Here is a 22966-nt window from a genome sequence, read left to right on the forward strand (position 1 = left end):
GCAAATTCTTAGGCTGGGCACAGTGGTTCAGACCTATAATCCTAGGACTCTGGGAGTCTGAGGCAGGTGTATTGCTTGAGCTCACAAGTTCAAGACCAGCTTGATCAAGTGAGAGACCCTGTCTCTAAAAAATAGCCAGGCATTGTGGCGGATGCTTGTGTCCCAGCTATTTGGGAGACTGAGGCAAGAGGATCACCTAAGCCCAAGAGGTTGAGGTTGCTGTGAGCTATGACACCATAGTACTCTACTGATGCCAAGAAAAGGAGACGCTGTCTCAAAAAAAAAAAAAGGCAAACTCTTGACTTGTATTTCACTTCTATTGCTTTTCAATTTCTATGCCTATGGAGAATTTTAGTGAAAATATGGTCAAAAGATTTTTGACACATTTACAAAAAAACAACATAGGAATATGTACAATAAATAGTTATTGCTGTCAAGATCTTATGTGTAAGGGTAAAACTTATTCAATGGGAGCTCAGAACCATGTCTGGGAATGCGAGTCAAACTCTCCAAATAGGAGTACACTTGCTCAGTGTAGAAAAATGTCACTACTCTGAATTCACAGTTCTTTGTGATGCTAAGGGACGATTAACCTCAAACTTGAAAGCTTACATGGGATCTTGACCATATGAGGGTCGCCATGAACTCTAATCTGTTGGGGGAGTTTGTGGACATTTACTAATTCGCCCTTCTTCCTAGTTGTGATTTCGCCCCTCCTCACAGCAACAGGAATGTGTAGGAAAAGATCTATTCACTAGCGATCCTGGCAGACGGGCCTCTCAGGAAATAAGCTGAGATCACCATGCAAATTGAGCAGAACATAACAGGCATTTCATTTTCCCCTCCATCTCCACATCAGTGATGATTTTGAGAACAGGCTTTATGACTGTTCCGTTTATTTAATTCTGTTGCAAATAAGGCAGATGATAGCTCCAGGCCCTGACACTTCTCTTTCTGGCTACCGCATAAATCATCAAACCAGGTGCCAGCCTGGCAGCACCTTCCTGGATCCTGTCTATGTGTCTCTCTGCCTTGCGTCAAAACAAGTCCATGCACTACCCAAGCCGGGACTCTCAAAGGGAAGTGGTGCCCGTTCATTAGGCAGGGCCAACCGGTTCCCAGCCCTGCCCTTGTGTTCATCCAATGTCACCCTGCTTTGGTCTCATTCACCTTGGAAAAGACCGATTCTTCCCATTCTTATAATTAACAGACTCTAAGCATCACAGGAGAAATTGAGCGTGGCCCTCCCTCTCTCCTCTCCTAGACAGAGGCTGAACATACATATTTAATGAACAGTGGGATGGAATTCCAGAGGTTACAGAAGGAAGAACCATAAAATCTGTGAAAATAGTGAGGGTGTGTAAAGGTGTGTACATGAGTGAGTGTGTGTTTGAGTGTGAATGAGTGTGTTTTGGCCTCAGTTCCTGAGCAGTACAGAAAAAAACCCCATTTTTCTCCCCACAGTAACAGCAGAAGACACCCGATCATCTTTTTTACAAAATGTGTTAGGAACTGTGTGGTTACCGTCTACACAAAACGTCACGGTAGGTGGCAAACCGAGGTGATTTGGTGAAGGTAATCTTTGCTTTTATTCTGGCTACATGTAGTGTCAAATTCACAACCTTCTGAGCAGCACAGCTTGAGGGCAGGGCTGGGCCTGTCATAAGGAAAGCACGAGTGTGGGCTTTGTGCTAACTCTGAGGGCAGACGATTGGGTCAGGTGTACAAGCAGCCCAGGTGGGGACACTCTCTCTGTGATGTACCCGCCTTTATTGGGTGCAGAGAGTTGTTTGAAAATGATAGTTTCCTTCTTGATTCCTTCCCTCCTGTTCTTGCCTTCTTAGTTAAGATAAGCCTTACATAAAGAGATGATACAGACGGAGACATAGGTGTTAATTTATGTGGGGTGTGGAGGTTACTTAATATCAGGAAGGAACTGGAAAGGAAAGGGAGTTTTCTCTTCCACTTTCTCCAAGTAAAAAGGTAACTAATGCTCGGAGTCACTACTAACTAGGAGAGTTAGCAAGAAGTCCCCAAATGCAATAGCCTATGAAGAAGATATAAACAAGGAAGTAAGAACAAACTTTCTAATTTCCCCACAAGTGGGTGAAGGTAGGAAAAAACACAAAGGAACTATATTAAAAGTCGTAAGATATAACAGCTCAAAAGGACTTCCACTGTCAGTTCAATCTCTGCATTTCAAAGTCCAGGAAATGAAGCTCAGAGAAGTTCTAATATTTTTGCTTAATTGCTATATTTGCACATACACAACGTTTGCAGTTTAGAGACCCCCTCCCGGAACCTTATTTCCAAACACACACACACAGGATTACCATTTGTATGTGTGCATAGAACATAAATCAATTATATTGAATTGAGTTCTTCACTATGGGATAAGAAATCTAGGAAGTCAGTGTCTTGTCGACATAGGCCTGAGATGTTAGGAGTGGAGCTGAGGCTGAGAAGTGAGTTTTCTGATGCCCAGTTTTGGTTTTTTCCACTCTTCTACCCTGCCTGTGTGAAGAGCAAGAGTGATTATCATTTAAAATAGAGGCTGAATAAATTAAATTTATTTCAGGTTGACTGCCTGCTTTTCTGTAAGCCCACAATCACACGTTAATTTAAATGACTGTAATATTTGGGAGAAGAGAGGGAAATAGCAGGAAAAAAAGGTTACAAAGGGACTTGAAAATAGGTAAGTCCCCGGCAAAATTGTGGCCTGTGGTCCTGCCTCTCTGGCCCTGCTATAAACGCTCCAGTGCCCTCCTCACAGCTGCCAGCTGCCCCCACCCTGGAATTGTTGCCTTCGTATCCACCCTTCTCTAACATTTCGGAAGTCTATATTTTTCTCACATAGGGTGGTGGTCCCCTGTCTGTTAGCCCATCTCTGGATTAGCAATGAGGCACGGTGAACAGGTATGGGACACGGAGGAAAACACCAGGTCCCAGGTGTCGCTGTGAGACTCTCTGACACTGCAACTCAGACAAATCACTTCCAACTCTCTGAGTCTCCATCTCCTGTGGCTTCCTGTTTGGTCTTCCAGGGTTTTTGTGATAAATAATCAAAAGAGATAATGCTTGTAAAGTGCCTTAGCTATTTGTATTTTGCTTTTTTTTTTTTTTTTAAGAGACAAAAGCTTAACCCAAACAGACAAGTCTAGCGAAGGGAATTTAAAGCACATAGTAGCTTCATCATCTTAGGGCGCATCACTGGTCTGTCTACGCCTCAGTTCCTTTATTTGTAAATGTGACTATGATGCATATTTTGTAGGGAAGATCCAAGGAACAACGGTGATACGGTTTTCACTTAAACAGGTCCAGTGCTGACGTTGGCTGTTGCTTAGCAAAATCTAAGATTGGGCTGGCTGGGAAATCATACTTCTTTACATGGGAAACTCAGCTTTGGATACCAACCAGTTTCACCCAAACTGACTCCAGGCAAAAAGACCCAAAGTCTTATGTTTACATGGAAATTGCCTAAGTTTGCTGTGGAGTCTCATGAGAAAATTTAACAAAATTGATCATTTCTAGCCCTCTGCATAAAAATTGAGCCTATCAAAGGAAATGCAGTCCATAAAAGGAAGTACTTTGTAGTAAACAGATTTCAGAGCCAGTCGAGAGAACAGGTAAAGAACCTCAACCCCCAAGAAGCAAAAGAGAGACCAGAACTCCATGCTCCATCTATCCCTTAACAAACAACAACGTGTAGATCACTGTGTACTTTCAGAATATTGAAGAGTTCATGATAATTAGAATTAAAATTAGATCCTAGGCTGTCAAAGGGGCCAGAGTTTTCAGGACTTACGTAGGATAAAGCGGTAACATTTAAAATGTGTATCCCCAGAGGGACGAGCTGCTAGAAAATTAATTATCTACGTTGCTGCTCTCTCTCTGCCACTCTACACCATTTATTATCGCTTTGGTGTCCCACCCCTTCTGCTAATTTTCTTCCTTGAGCTTTGTCCTCCATTTCTGCTGATACAAGTCAGTATCAGTAACAGAAAAAAGGGGGGAAAAAGAGAGACAAAACAAAACAAATCCAAGAAACCTGGAAAGTTCTCATTGATCCAGAGCAGAGAAATGAGTTTGGGCATCATTGGCGGCAGAGGCATTGACGTATTCTGGAAGGACACTTATCCTGGCCATGGTTCAAGACCCCACTCTGCTACTAGAGACTCTGGTCAGTCCCTTGACCTTCGTGAGCTGCAGTTATCTAATTTACAAATGGAGATGACAGTCCCTGCACGCAGTAGCCTCCAGGGGCTTGTTCTGAGGGTCAAATGAGACAAACATTGTCACCATCTCTGTAAAGTACTACACAAGTGCACAGAATTGGCCTTGTCCCTGTTATGACATATCTCTCAGCTTGTCACACTGAAGACCCCTTTCCCTTCAGGGCCTGGCCTGTCCACTCCAAGTCATGTGGACAGTGTCTGACTCAGAGCCTATTGCTCTCCGCTTGAGGAGCCTCTATGACCCCTGCATTCATACGCCACGTCAGTTGCTGTGTCTGTCTGCTCCTGGTTGCTTCACGAACAGTGGCTGAGCAGCTACCCTGTCTCAGCGGACAGTGTGCTAAGTGTGGAGGACAGATATAAATAAGTTATGATTCCTGTGGTTTTCCAGGAATAGTTAACTTTAGAAAACCTCTCTACTCTCAAGTTAACAAATTCTTGCAGAATCTCAAGCACATGATTTCTGGTGTTAGGTTCTACCCATTTCCTGGTTCTATGACAGTGGTTCTCAACCTTCCTAATGCCACAACCTTGACCCTTTCATACAGTTCCTCATGTTGTGGTGACCCCCACACATAAGTAGCAGTGTCTCAGTTCCTAAGACCATTGCAAACATATGTTTTCCAATGGTCTTAGGTGACCCCTGTGAAAGGGGAAAGGTTTGTTTGACCCCCAAAGGGGTTGTGACCCACAGGTTGAAAACCGTTGGTCTACAATATCTGTTTAATGTCTGTGTTTTCTTTATCCCTGGACCTAGTAAGAGTCAAGTTGTTCTTTCTGGGAGGAATAGGCTCTTACCTTCCCAATTACCAGCAAGTCCAGTACCATCTCCCCCAAATCAAAGATCTGGGTTATATTCTTTTAATTCTTCCTCTTTTGAGAGAGGAGAATGAATGCTCTCAATTTCCCTTGGACAGTGTCTCTTAGACACTTCTGTCTCTCCCAGGTAGGGGCTCAGTCTGTGTGGCCATGAGAATGACCCTGTACCTGTCACCCGGGTGGCCAGACTGATTTTCCTACCCTGACTAATCCGACCCCACAGTCACACTCCCCCCTTGGTCTGCATTTCCTTCACACCTAGGATTTAGTCTAGATCACATTATCACACAGGCTCACATGGCACCTTGAAATGATCCCCTCAGTGGCTAAGATGTACCTCAGGTATCAGTGACACCATTTTAATGAAGGCGGCTTCTTCTCTCAAAGAGAAGGATTTGAAAATTAGTTCCATCAGATACCTTACGCAACAGCAGGGGCAGGCCCTGAGCTTAGTGCCACAGTGTCCCTGCCTTGTCCCTTGCAGAAGGGACCCCGAAGTGGGGCCCTGAGGGACTGCTCTCTCATGGGCTAATGATGTCTGACCGGCAGAAGGAAGGACACACCAACATTCCCAAAATGGTCCGAAGGTCCATAAACACCATTCTGTTTTTCTAAACAGACAAGTTGCTGCTCGGAAATTTTTCAGTTTTTCTCATTGCAAAATCAATACCCATCAGCAGTTTGAAATTAAAGGCGAGATTAGGCCTCAGTTTTATACATGCCTTATTGTCTTCTGAAAGCTTTCTACTCAGTCAGATAAATCTTCTTTAAGAGGATTAGGAAACTTTCATTATCTTTATCTAACCTGAACTAATACTAAGTCTGAAAAATTAATCTGCAGACTGGACAAAAGCCGAGAGCTGCTGGGAAGTAAGAAGACCCCTGGGCTTCTTTCTAACTGTGCAGTGGGGTCCCAGCATCCGCCCCCTGGTAATTCAACCGGGCTCCAGAGAGAGAACAAGATGCCGCCACCTTGCTGAGTAAGAGGAGAGAATGCAGCTCCCTGACCTTCTTGCAGCTGCTTGGTAACAAGCCAGAAGGGGGTCCTCCCTTTCCACCTCTGCCTGCCCAGGCCACCTCTGAGGGCCACCCCCCGCAGAGTCACTGGCCTACAATGTGGAGGCTGTAGGAGCTGAATCTGGAATAGAGGACACCACCGCCCTGCATCTCCAGGCCCACAGGGAGACCCTGTAGCCTTCCACATCCCTCACCCCCAAGTGCTGGCTCATGAAGAACGTCACCCTGCCACCGGTGTCCCTAGCGCACTCTAGCCTGTGCTGACTTAGACACTCGTCGACAATCTGTCCTCTTCTCTGAAAAAGGGTAAGTTTGTTTGGTCTGACTCCGTACAACTCCTGACACTTCTTTTTTATTTCAGTGCCGTATTTCCTGAATGTGAAGATAACTTTGCTGTCAAGACCACAGAGGTACCTCTGAACTGTCATTTCCAGTGCTGTGAATTTCAGCGCCTCTGGAACCCAGCCCAGGTGGCAGGTGGGGTAGGGAGCACTCACATCTCCGTGTTTTCTACACCCCCAGAAACTTTCAACAGATATCCCTGCTCATCTCCAGTGACGGATCTCCCTAAGTGCCTCCACCATCCGAAGAGAAGTATCAGATGTGACAGTTGTCTTGGTCTCCAGATGGCAGGTAGCCTTGTAGCTCCAAAACAGCGGGTGGGACGTGCACGAGAACGGGGAACAGCATGTCTGTTGTGCGGCAGGCGCTTGTGAGCGTCTGGAAACACGTGGGGATGAGAGATGGGCTTGAAGGCTGGGCAGAGCAAAGCTTCAAGCAGTGTGGCAGGGCCAGGGACTGTCAGGGACTGCCAGGGACTGCTGGGGAACAGAAGTTGCAGCAGACAGATCTCTGGCCCTACACAGGCCATTACAAATGGCCTGCAGAGGTAGGCCTGGATGCTTCGCTAGCATAGAGCTGCTTGAGCCAAAAGGAAAGCGTGAGTGCCTGAAATGTACAGGGGACTGAAGCCTGAATGGACGCTAAGCCCTACTCGGCGTCTCTCTAGGAAACCAACTGAAATGAACAACGTCACATTATTTTCAAGAAAATCAGACATGAAGAAACCTATCTGAGCTCAACAAAGACCATACACTTTTCACAAACTGAAAAAGAAATCTTTTGAATGTATAGAATCTGATAAAAGGCAGTTGCTAAAAACGAAATCACAAACAGGGACCCTTCCTAAGACCTTGGTGTATGTCCCCAAATGTCAGCAGAGGGGTCTCTGAGAAAGGACCCCCTAAACCTCCTATTTGGTGGAGGGAGGATGTGTCACTGGGTGGTGGAACTAGTCTGTTTGAAGCTTCATTCCTACCATGAGCCAAGTCCTACCAGAAACGGCATTCTCTAGTGATGGTTGTTGGGGTCAGTTCAAAATAATTTCATATGAATTGCTGCCTTGTTGAAATGATTCTCGAAATCTCAGAACTACTATCTACACACTTTGTGTGTTTTTCAATTCTTGATATTTACTATCAGAGATTCTGACCCTTGCTCAGTCCCATTTTTAAAAGATATGATACTAAATTTAAATAGAAAACTAATTAAAAATGCACACGTGATACTATTCCTGGGCTATCCTGATTCAAATTTTTTAAAGAATGGAAGAGGATGTTAAGGTTTTCTTTTCTTTCCTCCCTCCTTTTTTAAATGATCTGAATTTATGTCCAATGTGGACTGGGAGATCTCATTCTGACCAGTAGCCCTCTTGGGCCTGGGCCTCACGGTGGGGCTGAGAGAGAGTGTGTGTTTGAACACAGCAGTGATACTACAGTGAGTCTGACCAAATAGCACTCAGAGACGCTTCCAGAACACACAGGAACAGCAGCTATGCAAAAATACTCAAGTAACACGAGTTCACATCTATATTATTGTACAGTATAGAGCAAACTTCTAAAAGATAATTAAAAGGCACTGAGACTATTACTGTATTTATCTTTGTGTGCCCATATCTTGCTCCTACTCCAGAGTGTGCTAACTCACTCAAGAGAACTCAACCAGCACATGTGAAACAGCTTGCCAATGACAACAAAAGGATTGGAGCTAGAATTGAGACACTTTGAGAAGATATTCAGCACTTAGTTACAAACCCCAAAGATGGGAAGGGATTCAGGACACCTAGTCAATTTCTACATTTAATAGAGGAAAATGACTTCCGCTTCTTCACGCGTGAATAGAACAGGAATGCCAGCCTCATATTCGGCTGTGACTTACCTTGCACTATGAGGTGGACCCGGGAAGTTTTGGGGTGATTGTCTGTCTGCACAGAGCAGGTATACGGACCTTCATCATACACATCCACATTCTGGATCATGATGCTGTACTGGGTTGGCGTGTTGACCAGGATGATCACTCGAGGGTCTATGGACCATTTGTCATTCCCGGCATAGAGGATGGTGCTGCGGTTCAGCCAGGCCACCCGGGTGACCCGGTCATCTATGGTACACCTGTGAGTAGGGTGGGGGCAGGGGGAGAGGAGAGAGAGAGAGGTTATGTTATACATATAGTGTTGCACTTTGAATAATTGAAACAACCCAGCACAGCACTGAAAGGAAATAATCAATCGTTGATGAGATTTCCCTCACGTAAAGTTAAGAGTGGCCTGATTCATCTTGGAGAACCCATGATGCAAAATCATTTCTACTCGATACAGGAGGAAATGATGTGACTATCTTTGCTGTGCATTTTCTTTCCCTCTTAGTTTTCCCCTCTAGGCTTATATGAAAATGAGTTTATGTTTCTTGAGCACATTTACCACCTTGTAGGAGAAGAGGCCCAGGGGCACAGGGGAGAGAAAGTGGATCAGTATTTCAAATAGGTCACAGATAATCCACAAAGCAAATACTTAACTTGTAGTTAATCAAAAATGGAACGTATTTACCTCCAGCCCTCCCTGGTGTTGATAATCTCCTTATGCCCCTAAGCAGCCCAAAGCCTGCACACCATGATTTATAACATGGGTTGGTAAAATTCACCTTAGAAAGCCAACTGTTCCTGAGGAACTCACGCTGCCTGCTAAGATTTCAGAGGAGGGAAGAATAAAATCACCAGCAGAGTCCCTATTCCCTGTACACCCCTCTCTGTGCCCCACCGGGAGTTAGAATAGTGCTGCTGTCAACGTAGAGCTGGCCTCCACTGCTCCCTCTCCTTGAATAGAAGAGGAATTTGCTAGTTGCAGGTGTATGACTTGCAGACTATCAGGCCTCACGCAGACATAAACGTGTTACACACTTGCATATGTGCCCTAGGAACTTAGATGGAAGGATGCATGAGAAAATAGACTCCTTTGCAAATGTGGGTGCCCACCCACTGCTCAATGCTGCACACAGGAATGTGCAGTGACAGCCAGCCTCATGATGTCCTAGCAGAGAGAAAAGGGACATGAGCCAAGAGCCTCCAGGTGAGGTGAGCACAGGGGACGACCATGGCCTTCCTGTGCTGAGCATGACCTACCACGTAGCGGGCAACCGAGTTCCTGCAGACAGGGCTGAGGAGAGGGAAGGACACGGGCTTCCATGGAGAGATTGGGCACTGGCCATGTGACCAACCTCACGTAGGCTTAAATAACCCAGGGTCTCAGAGCATCGATACAACAGCCCTCTTGAAAAGGGAAAGCAGCCAATCCAGGGCCTCTAGGGAAATGAAAATAACCCCAGCTTCTAGTCGCTGAGGCCTTTCTATGTGCTGCCCGCCTGCCACTCAGCCACTGTGGACGCTGGGGTGTCCACAGGTGCTTTCACAGTATGATGGGAAGAGATTATTCTTTTCTAAATATTCTTTATTTGCTGGTTTCATTTTCCTAACTATGAAAGTAAGATAAGCTTGTTTTCACATGTGAATGATGCAAAGTGGGTAAGAAATGTGGATGATACAAGGTCCCAGAGGTCCAGCAAGCCACTCGCCCCCCAACTTCCAGCACCCAGTGCTCTCTCATTAAGCCTCCGTCACCTCCAGCATCCTACTCCTTGAAGACAGGCACTCACTTGCATAAAGCTTGTATTCATTAGTTTTTCACCTGAGATAGAATCATATTCTAGTGCTCCTGTGAAACTTTCTTTTTTACTTGACCACAGGCATCCCTACAGACCAGTAGTTACAGATCTAATTCTGTATCACCTTCGGGTAAGTCTAAGTACCACCTGGGAAATGAGTTTTAGGGGCCCAAGGGCATTCGCCATTAGGACTGATTATTTAGGTACCGTTAAAGGATTCTTTCCCTTCTTTGTAGATGTGTCACTGGTATAGAGAAAAACTGAAGTCATGCTGTCTCCTCCACATCCTGGGGCCACTCCTTTCTCTTTCTGGTCAATTTTCTTCCTTTTATAACAATTTTCCTTTTCCTTTATGAAGATTAAAACTCTAATAGGCCCTCCCTGCCCCCTACTTTTAAAAGCATTTGTAAGGGGGAAAAATATAATAAATTCATTCACTCTCAGTTGTAAATGACTGGTAAGGGACCAATGTGCAACATTTTCTAATGATGTCTGTATTTTCATAAAAGCAAACTCCTTGTTTAAATAACTCCGCCTATGGTCAGTGGCCATGGCTCACACCTGTAATCCTAGCACTTTGGGAGGCTGAGGCAGGAGGATTGGTTGACCTCAAGAATTCGAGAATAGCCTGGGCAAGAGCAAGACCCCATCTCTACTGAAATAGATAATCAGCTGAATGTTATGATGGACACCTATATTTCCAGCTATTTAGGAGGCTGAGGCAAGTGGACTGCTTGAGCCCAGGAGTTTGAGGTTCCTATGAGCTAGGTTGACACCAAGGCAACAGAGTGAGACTCTGTCTCGAAAACTACATGAATAAATAAATAAATAAATAACTCATCCTACAAGAATAAAGTTTGAATAGTAGAATTCCAGGAGTCAGTAAGCCTTGAAGTGTATTGGGACAGAGTTGGGGGGCTGTTTTCTAATCCCGGGGACACACAAACCCAGATGACTAAGTACAAAAAATATTCTTGCTTTAATTTTGTTCAGTTATGTAACCCACATTTTTGAGTTGGCGTAAAAATTATTTAAGCTATAGTGGCAAAGGATACATTTTTGGTCTGAAGACAATATTTACAGTTTTAAAATAAAAAGGTCCCAGAACTTATGTAGATAGATGATAGGTAGATAGATATGTTCAATGGAATTTAAATATCACAGTGATGGACACTCATGATTATCCACTTTCAAAATTCATGAATAATCTCTTCTTTAAAAGTAACAAAATATGCATTGTTCCTGTTTAAACTAGAACTTGCATTTTCATTATGCCCTCTGAAGGATATATTTTATGCTTAAAAATCTTTTATTGATCACCTGTCATATTTATTTGCAACTCTCTATGTATAGATTGAAATTTACATTTCTTTTATATTCTATGACTATAAAACTTTATGTAATAATATTTTTATAAAATGAGTTAGCATTGCAAACATAAAATTGATAAAATGACATAAATACATTGCACATTTTGTTAAGTAATAATTAAACATAAAAAAACATTTACTGGAAAGATAGCTCTTAATGTGATGGGTGAGGTTTTCTTTCCAATACCATAGATAGATATCACTTACTGCTAGAATGAGACAGAGTTTGGGATCAATTTTTTTTTTCCTATTTTTGGCTTTAGAGAAACCATGTTCATGTAAGTAAGAAGATGGAAATGACAATTTTGTATGGCAATGCCACTTAAGTTTTTGAATGCCTTCTAAGGTATATGCCAAAAGTCACATAGTAATAGATCTTCAAACATTATTTTAATAATCTCACTGCTGACAGATCAATTAATTCTTCTTTCCATTTCTTTTAAAGCAATGAAGTAGAAAACACCTGACTTACAAGGGGGTTTATAATTCTGTATTATTATTCATTCCATTTCTCAATTTCTGCAAAAGAATCTAATAACCTTTCATCAGGACTTACCAAGTGACTATTAAAAAGATGTTACTCTTTCCCTAGAAGCATCTTGTTTAACCCAATACACTTAGAAAGGTTGGGAAGATCACAAGCTCTTTATTTTCATATGCCAAACGGCACTGCCCCCAGCCTCTTATCTCTGAGTTCTAATTCCTTACAATCAGATAGAGAGTGCGCAGATGCAACGACCCGCCATTGCCGTTAGTCCATCTCTGCTTTACTTACACAGACTTTCCCTTCAAGAATGTGACCCTGTGGCTGGGTGCCTGTAGCACAGTGGTTACAGTGCCAGCTACATATACTAAGGCTGGCAGGTTGGAATCCAATTTGGGCCAGCTAAACAACAATTAAAATTGCAACAAAAACATAGCTGGGTGTTGTGGTAGGTGCCTGTAGTCCCAGCTTCTTGGGAGGCTGAAGCAAGAAAATTGCTTAAGCCCAAGAGCTGGAGGTTACTGTGAGCTGTGACGCCATAGCACCGTACCAAGGGTGACAACTTGAGACTCTTGTCTCAAAAAAATAAAAATAAAAAAGAATGTTATCCTGTGTGATGATTGTCGGGTGATGGAACTGTTAAAGAAAGTCCAGGAACATTGTGTCCTGCACTGTGCATGAGCCGAGGTGGTTAGAAGGAGAACAGAGCCACAGCCCGACCTCAGGCACTTTCCCAAGCAGATTAACTTCAGGGAATTTGAGCTATCAAGGGCTATGATCATTGCCCTTGTATCACTGCCCCTGCATAGGACTGGTCACTACTGGAGGGAGCATGGAACACAGTAAAATTACTGCAGAGTCTAGTAAGGGTTGGCTTTGAAGCATAGCAGTACAAATCTACACTCCAGGGCCAGAACATTCTTCCAATGATCGGGCCATGTGGCCCCTACAAAGCCTGTGTGCCCCTTGGGTAATAAACCCCAGGTGGATGACCAGATGACCGTGGCCCAGTTGGCTTGCTCTTGACCCTGGGTCTCATTAGTAGGCATAAAGTGCAAATAGCAACAGCCGCTGTGCAACAGCCGTCCCTCTAACACGGCAAGATGGCTCGCAGCATGTGTACAGTTCCCAGAACCCAATGAACCACAGAGAATGTGGTGGAACAAGGACATTTTCTGAGGACAGTTACTTTCCTCATGATGTCTCTGCTTCAGAAGAAAGGCGTTTCCTGGCTTCACACTTTCTTCTGTCACCACAGGGCTCTTCCAAGCTCCTCCAGGCAGCAGGAGAAAGAACTCAGGGCAGGACTGAAATAGTCTGCTTAGTGTTCTTCCAAACCCTGGCTCCTTCACTGCTGTTCATGCCAATGTTCTGGATCCTCCTTACCAAGAAACACATAGGGGGTATTTTTTCCGTCAGATAAAAATGAGCCACAGAGCAAGTTGAGGACGGCTAATGACAATTTTCTGATCTCTTGAAAATTTTTTCAAATATTTAAAATTCTTACATTCTAAGCTGACCCTACTTACTGCCCTTGTAAAATATAACTCTGTACAATTCTATCACAAGTAGACTCAAAAATTATACGTGGCTTATACTAAACTAGACAGAATTGTAAGAACTCTGCCCATATTACACCAATGAGTCCTCATAAAGATGCATTGAGATTTGTTCTATTATTATCAACATTTTTCAGACGAGGAAACTGAGACACAGAGAGGAGAAAAGCAAAGCTGCCTGGGAATGACTTTTATACTTTCGTACACCACCTCTAGCCACGTGTGATGGGAAAAAAGAATCAGGAAGAGGAAAGAAATGTCTGAAAAAATCAGCGAGCAGGGGCTGTTCTAAACAGGGAACGTGGGATTAAGACGCAGTTGTTCGGTTTTGCTTTCAGAGGGAGAGGTGCAGTGGGGAAGACCCAGGCCTGAAAGCGATGGTTTCTAACTTTACTCTGCATGGAAAATACAGATCTCTGGGGCTCAGATCCCCAAAGAGCTTTTAGTTCCTGGGCCTGGAGGAAACTAAGAACGCACATTTCTAACGAGTTCCCCGATGATGATCATGTTGATGCTGCTGCCCGGGGGACTCCTCTCGAGAACTACTCATCACCTTGAAGAAACTAGACGAGCAACCGGTTAGAATTTTAATCAAAATAATACATGCTTCCTGAAAAACAAAATTGGCCAGCTTTCTTTTGTTGTTGTTTTTAGTATTTACTTTTCCTTTTATTTGTATATTTTTGCTTTGGAACCACAAAAGGAAAAAATGCCGTCATCATTCAAGAGAAATCTAATAAGCACATAATGTCTACTGAACAACTTTATAGCAGCTATGACTACGGTAGGGAATAAAGTTCTCACCCTGTGATAGGACACCTAGTGGGAGACAAAGCCAGCACTTGAGAATGTGTGTGTTACTTTCAAAATGACGCGTGGAGAGACAAAAAAAAAAAAAAAAAAAAAAAATCATACGTCGGGAATAGAGAGGGTGCCCTGGAGATTGTGAGCACTTCTGGGACAGAATGGTCAGGAAATGCCCCTCCGTGGCCTGCATGCCAAATGTTTAATATTTATATGATCTTTCCTAAGTTTGGGGACAACAAGATGCATCTGAAAATTATGTTCCACTTAAAAATAAAGCTCACCTCTCACATACACACACAGTGAGCTGTAGGAACATTCCAGGGGTCCTCAAACTTTTTAAATAGGGGGCCAGTTCACTGTCCCTCAGACCGGTAGAGGGCCGGACTGTGGGCCCCGGGATGAGTCGGCTGCTAAGCAGGACAGGCAGCGGCAGCAAAAACACCCGGCAGGCCGGATAAATGTCCTTGGTGGACTGCATGTGGCCTGTGGGCCGTAGTTTGAGGACGCCTGATTTAGACCATATGCGTAGTTGGAGACCAAGTCTTATAAGCCATGCCCCCCAATGGTGCCTTCGCGTACTGTTAACTTTGTAGGCATTAGCGTTCAAAGCATCAACATTTGAGAACCCTGCGAGTTAACAAGAAGATCCCTTGTACTTCTACCTTTGTGGTTGGGGTGATACCTAAAAGAGGGTACACACCCCTCTGCTTTAATGAGGAATCAGCGACAAATATAGTTGAATCTCTAAAACTGACCCATCACACTAACCCTCCATTCTCTCTGAAATGTAATGTTAAAATCAACACCCCTGGACTTCTTTATGGAATTTACACCACTGCCTTTAGTTCTTTATATCCTCATATGTCAGGCTGCGAATGCCACCTGGATAGGAAACGTATGAGTGAGATCCACTCCGTACCACCAGCACCTCTCAGAGGCCACCTGCAGCTAGTATGTGATTAACATATATTTATAATGATTCAAAGATGTAAGACGATGTTTTCAAACTGACATCAAGAGAACCCGGGTGAGGTGGGTGAAGGGAATATCCTTTGGATATGTGTATATTCGTGTCTTTCTGCGAAAGGTTTGCGCACACTCCCGTGTAGACATCCACAGGGTTCACGGGGTCGCCATGTGTATTTTTAATGTAGTGTTTTCATTTCTATCACAATCTGGACAAATATAATACACATATGTTCTGGATGTGGGATGACAATACTCAGATTGAAATGTTCAGATGTGCATCCGTGACTGTCACACTGGGAATGCAAGACGAGTCCTCTCTCTGTCTCAGGCTAGTGAGAGAAAGGCCGGGCTGACTTGCTTTGTCAGAGGTGCGTCTCTGCCAGTGATAGCGGAAGGACGCTGGGGCTGCGTCCTGGAGCTTCCCCACAGGTGGAATGTGCCCGTGTGGAAGGAGAACTCGGTCACCACGTGGCACAGGCGGAATTCAAAAGCGATGCCTCACAGCGGTCAGGGCCACACTCGCATTGCCACTGGGGATTTGATTTTAATAAAACGTCATCTGTTCCACTAAATTAATGTTCAGAATTTAAATTTTTGTGATTATATATATGTATAATTTACAATTTCCGAAGTTAGTGTCATATATGGGTATAAGCTTATGGCATTTATACCTAGTTTTATGATTGCAAGTATATAAAATAAAAAAAAAGTTATCAAAGAATCCATGAAAATTTTCTCTCTCTCCCCTGCCCACCCCTGCCTTTTAAGTATCCTTCTATACGGTCCTCAATTTAAGAACTGCTTATAAAGGTGATGAGTGGAATGGTAAAGCCTCAAATGCATTTCTCTGAGTTTCCTTTTTTAAAATACAAAATCCTAACATTAGGTGGTTATTTGTTTTCTGTTTTGTTATTTGCCTCTTTGCCAGCAGTGGAGACTTAACTGACTTTCTGTTAAGAGAAACCTCACAATGTATCAAAATCTATTACTCATGCCAGTGGAGAAAATGGGAAGAAGATCTTGCTTTAAAGAACTCACAGGCCAATAATAAATAATTTTTAAAAGCAAAGGAGAACAGGCAAGCCAAATGAAATATTTTTAGATCAACTCCCAAGGTATTCTAAATTGCAAAAGCTGTTCTCCCGGGAGGCTTTAACTGCTCGGTTATTTCCTGAGTTACAAATAGAGCCAACTTTAGAGCATCAACAAGGACCCTAAATTATGGAAGGGAAAACTTTATGATTCAGATAGTCGGAAACGCAACGAGAGTAATAACTCCGCTAGAGCTAATATTTGGTGATAAGGCATTGGTGGGGAATGTATCTGGAAGCTTCCGCAGAAAAATGGCGAGGAATAACAGCTACTTAGAGAGGGTACAGCGTGAAAGTATTTCAGTAGTACAGGAGGTTGACTTTGAAGACTGGCATACACGTGACATGGGCAGCTCACTCTGAAAATGAAAGGCAGTGCCACACGAACACCGGCTGGAGTGTGGATGTCACGTTAACACACAGGAAGAGGGCATGTGTGTCTGTGTGTGTGGAGGAGGAGGAGAAAGGTGCTGTGCAGAAAAAAACACACCAATACCTGCCAGGTGGGGGCCACAGAGGAAACAGAGTAGTTGACGCACAACCTAAGAAGATGCAGGGTGTTCCCAAAACAGCATCACTTAAAGCCGAAAATCAGGCTGATGACCTGTTGTGGTCTGAGCCCTGACCGAAGATACGCAAGGCCATCTGAACAGTGCTCCCTGTGTCCTGACGCAGGCAGGGCGACCCTCGCATCCCCACGAGCACAGTGGGGGCTCACCATGAATGCAGAGAGCAATTCCACACACTGCACAACCCCAGCGAGGCAGCTGGGCCGGAGGCGCTCAGAACAGAGCATCCGGTGCGGTGAAAGGAAAATGAAGGGAGTGATTTATGTGGAAAGATGGCTCTGCAAGGAAGTGGAAATTGCTTACAACTACAAAAGAGGGGTTAAACTGCTTGGCTGTGGGAGGAGAGAGGAGGAGAATTCCTATCTTGGTAACAGAAATAAAGCATAGGGTAGGGAAACATAATTATAAAAAGAAAGGGTAGGCAGAAAGGCAAGAGAAAGCGCTCTGCACAAAATAGTGAATGATTGAGCTGGTTGCTTTCCAGCCTTCAAGTCACTCTATAAATTCACAGGATGTGCTGGGGAGATCACTTTAATGGTTTCCCAAGGAGACAGAGGCAAGGATAAAATAAAATAAAAACAAAAACCCTTGTAAGAGATAGCACCTGCCTTCAAGGCTCTTATGATCTTCAGGCAAATAAAAGAACACAGAGCATTAAAAAGACACCCTGTCACATTCATGGGCTCAGTAAAAATTATACATGTGTTCATTCATTTAACAAATATTTACCAAGCATCTGTTAAGTGCTAGACACTCCTCCAAGCCCTAGGAATAAGACCTGGAGCGGAAAGTCACGTGTGTACTGTCATGACGCTTTCAGCGTGACAGCAGCAATGTGTCCTAAAGGAAGGGACAGAACACACATGTGCGACCACAACCAAGCTGAGCTGAGCACAGGCTGGTCAGGTAGAGCACTGGTCCTCAACCTTTTTAGAACCAGGAACCAGTTTCATGGAAGGGAGTGAGACGGGATGGATGGGACAGGAGGCCGAGCTGAGGTGGTGATGTGAGGGCCGTCTGGGGACTGGCTACAAACACAGCTGAATCTCCACTTGTTTGGCCATGACTCACCTCCTGCTGTGTGGCCTGGTTCCTAACCTCCCATGGACTGGAACCTTTTTGGCATCAGGGACCAGGCTCATGGAAGATAATTTTTCCACGGAAGGGGGACATGGAGGTGGAGGTAGAGCTCAGGCAGGGATGCTGTGTGGCCCAGTTTCTAATAGGCCATAGACCAGGACCAGTACCAGTCCATGGTCTGTGGCCTGAGTGTTGGGAACTGCAGGTATAGAGCATCAACAAGGACCCTAAACTAGATAAGGGGAAACTTTATGATACAGATAGTTGGAAACACATCAGGAGTAATAACTCTGCTAGAGCTAATATCTGCTGATAAGGCATTGGTGGAGAATGTATCTGAAAGCTTCTGCACAAAAATGGTGAGGGATAAGAGCCACTTAGAGAGGGCGCAGACCTTACTTGAATATGCAGGCTGGAGATAGGCCACTCTAAAGTCACTACATCTCAGGGTGAAACTAAGAATAGTAATGTCAAGCTTTGCTTTTAGAGAACATCTTAGATAGGGGATGGGGCAGGTGTGCAGGGCCTGGGATGGAGGCACAGCGTCTTGCACTTTTTTCTAGGTGTAGTGGGGAGTCCCTAGAGTAGAGCCAGGCCATCACTTAATTTGTGACTTTTATAAGAGTATCCTGGTCTTCCTTTGGAGAACAGACAGTAGCAAAGCCAGAGGAGGAGATAGTGAGGAGATCATCACGGTAGACATGAAGGCCCAGCTATGTCTGCAGCTTAAGGAAGAGGATGTGGGAGCCAAGGTGAAGGAAGCAGTGAGGAGTGAATGGGGACATTGACCACAGTGTCTGTAGCTAATACTTTCAAGAGCAAAGAGGGGAAACAGAGAAGCAGGTAAAGGGTTTTTGTTTGTTAAATTAAGACTAGAAACACATGGGAACTAAAGAATTCATTTTGCAAATATGTACTGAGCATCTACTGGGTGCAAGGATGTGCCCACATATCACCTGTGCATCTTGTGAGCGCAGTAGTTCTGGGTGGAGACCAAGGTTCTGCATTTCTGACAAGCTCCCTACTTAATTCCCATGTGCCAGAGCCTCCAAATAGCCTTCTTTTAGGCACTAAAGACATTACTGTGAATAAGACAAGGAGTGGGCAATGAGGACAATTTCACTAAATGGGAGCCAGAATTAATGCAGTAGAAGGGCAAATGGCAGAGAAAAGTTACAGTAGAGGTGAGAGAGTGTTGGCTGTAAAGCACGGGAGAGAGAGATGCTTCACCTGCTATATCATGGGAGAAGAAAAAATAATAGCAACTAGGGGAGCTCTGTGGATTTAACTACGAAAAAGCAAGGGAGCAATTGAGTGATGGCTCCTATTTTCTGCAAAGGAGATGGCATTATCTGTTGAATGGGAGAATGGGGGAAGAGGATGGAGGATGCAAAAATAGAGTGTAATAAATGTTGCAGAAAATGAGAAAAAAAATTACTCAGGAACTGTACTAGGATTCACGGGATATGCTGCTGAGGTTCCATTGGTAGTTGATGGTTAAGAATTTATGGTGACACTACTCTGTCCACCTCCAGGACATTCTCCAGGACTGTTCAGCTGCAGGCACAAAGGATGTGGGTGACTGGGTTCACACCATCATAGAGGATGCCAGGTGAATGAGAGAGAAAAAGCCATGGATTAGAGGAATTGAAAACAAGGAAGAAGAAGATTAAAGACGGAAGAGGCTGATGGATGCACAAAGATGGGGACTCAATGCCTTGAAATCTTTCTTTTTTTTGAAACACAGTCTCACTCTGTCTCCTTGGGTAAAGTGCCATGGCATCATCATAGTTCACAGCAACCTCAAACTCCGAGTCTCCAGCAATCCTCTTGCCTCAGCCTCCAGAGTAGCTGGGAGTACAGGCACCCACCATAAAACTCAGCTACTTTTCCTATTTTTTTTTTTTCAGTAGAGACCAGGTCTCACTCTTGCTCAGGCTGGTCTCGCCTGATCTCAGTTGATTCACCCTCTTTGGTCTCCCAAAGTGCTAGGATTACAAGTGTGAGCTACTGTGCCCGGCCTGCACTAGAAGTTTTAATAAAAATGAGCTTGAATGAAAGAAATTGTACATGGAAAAAAGTGAGAATAGGGTCGACTATGTAGTGGTGGTCCTTGTCAATGCAAAGGGTCAACTGACTTGGAAGCCAGTGGGTCATCAGCTGGTTCCCCCTGACAATACTGAGAATGAGGGTGGGAGTTCCTCATGAGCTCTGGTGACACATGCAGATTGAGCATGACAGAGACAATAGCTTATCAAGCTAATGAGATGGTCTGGCATCAGCTAGACAAGGGCTCTGTTACTCACTAATGGTGGGGCATTTTCTTTAACCTCTTAGAACCTTCATTTTCACACCTGTGAAGTGTGACGAACCTATCTACCCCACGGAATTATTTGGTGTGATGTGAACTAAAGAAGATAATGCACGTACAAGATTCAGGACTCTGCCTAGCAAGGACCTGACATTTGCTAGTCCCTGCTCTATTACCTTTCTCAGAGAGCTATATCGCCTCTTTTGGAAAAACATCATTCAGCTTCTAAGATCCGGGAGGGTATATGAGTTTAATCAAGTGGTACTGAATCCACTTTTTTTCTTTTTTATCATTCCCCAAGGAATTCTGAAGTCTTCTCCTCTGTGTTTTCCAATCTGTATAGAATGAACATTGATCTAGTGGTTGAGTTCAGTTTTAAGAAGTGTTTATTCTGTTGGCCAAGAGACCAGAAGTAAATGAGATTTCCATTTTTGCACTTCTAATAAGATCTCGTAATTAAAAAAACAATTTCTTACTCTTCAGAACTGTTCTATCTTCAACCTGCCTGGAGTTTTGCAGTGGGATGTCATTTCCCTCTGAGGGTTATTTTCTCAGCTAAAGCCACTTGGACAACCTGAACTCTGTATTTTGATTAGGCCTCTTTCCCAGTGTGTTGACACAGTGGTTGATGGGCTGGTTTCTAGATTGATGTCCTGTGGTTGGTAAAATGCTGTATTTCTAAAAATACATAATTGAGAGATCAATCAACGCAATTGTGCACACCTGAAAGAGAATTCGGTCGGCCCACAGGCCTCAATAGCTTATGCAGTGGTGTCCTTGGGCAGCTTCAGAATATAAACAGGATGACTCCCAGTCAAGAAGAACCATGCTCATGTAGGTGGCAATGTTGCAGCGATCAGATGCAACCATGTCAGTGCAAAGGAGAGGAGAATAAAGAAGTGATACGAATTGGATCATAGGGGAATGGGTTATGTGAGCTCAGGAGTTTTAGAGTAATACCTTCAATTCCCTTAAGAGATATTTATTACACGGATACCGCAGGACACTGTGGAGAAGGGAAAACTATTCTGAGACCCTCATTTGCACCTGAAGGAGACATCATGAGCTCATGAAGCAGGGTTCCAGAGTCAGGGTGATAGTTTGTGTCTTTGGATAGACAAAAATAAGCAGAGAATTTAGCAAAGGGTTTCGCCACAGAAAAGTGTGCTGAGCAAGCCACTGGTGGCCTTCACTTCTTTCCAGAGTCCCAGTGTGGCTCTGAGATGCCTCCTGTTGTCCATTTTCCATTGTGACTGACCTATGGCATGCATGCTATGGCATGAAGCAAAGCTCTTTCAAAGGTAATGAGCCTCTGGGTAGAGAAGAGAAGTGTTTTGTAAGGTAATAAGGATAAAAGTCTCTTCTTTCCCAATATCTAGCCCCAATTTCCTTGCCCCTCTGATCCTTGCCAATAGTTCAAAATTCTAAAATTCCATGGCACTGTGGCTCACACCTATAATCCTAGCACCCTGGAAGGCCAAGGTGGGTGGATAGCCTGAGTTCACAAGTTCGAGACCAGCCTAACCAAGAGTGAGATCCCCCATCTCTACTAAAAATAGAAAAACTAGCTGCGTGTCATAGTTGGGCCCTATAGTCCCAGCTACTGAGGGGGCTGGAGGCATGAGGCTGGCTTGAGTGCAAGAGTTTGAGTTTGCTGTGAGCTATGACTCTATGGCATAGTACCCAGGGTGCACAGAGTGAGACTCTATCTCAACAAACAAACAAACACACACACACAAAATAAATAAATAAAAGGCAACGAGGGCATCAGCTCTCACATCTGCTGACTTGTTATATATAGCTGGGTCAGAAACTGCCCTGTGACCTGTCGGGGACGCCCTAAGGAGCCACCCAGAACAATCTCAGTTACTTATTTGTTGTCTGATTCCAACTCTGGCCTCCCTTCCTCCACATCCTGAACAGCTTTAAAACTCAGCCTCCCAATTTGTTCATTAGACTTGGCAAAGAAGTGAGCAAGATAAAATTAAAATGTTTCCCAAGCACATACCATTTTAATTCCATTCAATAGATTATCCTGACATATTTACTCACGGCCATGTCTGTCTTAGTATCATCCATGGAAAAGTATAAATTAAAATTTTAAATTAAAAGCAGAGAGTCTGGGGAGCTTGATATCTTTTTGAAGAATGGCGCAAGTCAGCCACAAGCTCCACGCATGAGTGTTGTGGGAGCTAAGACTCCGGCACTGCAGAAATTACAGCCCTCAGATTTCCCTACAAATACCTTCCCACGTATAATGTACAGGATCACGGGATCCTAAAGTCGGGCAAAACCTCAAAGGTCATCCTTCTTTCTCCAGAATTGTGCATAAACAAGCTCTGGCCCCTTTTTTGGTTCAAGTGAAACTTACCCAGTTACTGATTTATTTATGAAATCAAAAAATATGTTGAATATTGATTAGCTGTTATTCTCTCCATAAGATTTCTGTGCAACATACAGTGTAAGAGTATAAATATTTTGCTAAGAAGTGTATAATTTACGGTTACAGGTCTGCCATTCACTAAACTCCTGATCCTTTCTGAGGACCAGCTTTCTCATATATAAAGTAGAAATAATATTTGTAAAGAATCATAAGTCGTGGGGAATATCAAAGAAGCAATCCTCTTTAACACTGTTATCACTGGCTCGGCGCCTATAGC

At 43.9% G+C, this 22966-nt stretch overlaps 1 protein-coding gene across 6 annotated transcripts in view; it reads right to left on the bottom strand.

Moving 5' to 3' along the window:
- OPCML (opioid binding protein/cell adhesion molecule like) overlaps nucleotides 1-22966 on the bottom strand; it is a 1086020-nt gene that overhangs the window by 223678 nt on the left and 839376 nt on the right. For 5 of the 6 annotated variants that reach the window (XM_012808947.1, XM_003795915.2, XM_012808949.1 and 2 more), the window contains one exon: nucleotides 8289-8521. In XM_012808947.1, the coding sequence (XP_012664401.1) occupies nucleotides 8289-8521 (233 nt within the window). The remainder of the gene's footprint in view (nucleotides 1-8288; nucleotides 8522-22966) is intronic. The other variant, XM_023516770.1, reaches the window with a different exon arrangement.

This window comes from Otolemur garnettii, unplaced genomic scaffold (genome assembly GCF_000181295.1).
Source record: "Otolemur garnettii isolate 467f Iridium unplaced genomic scaffold, OtoGar3 scaffold00097, whole genome shotgun sequence".
Classification (NCBI taxonomy): Eukaryota; Metazoa; Chordata; class Mammalia; order Primates; family Galagidae; genus Otolemur; species Otolemur garnettii.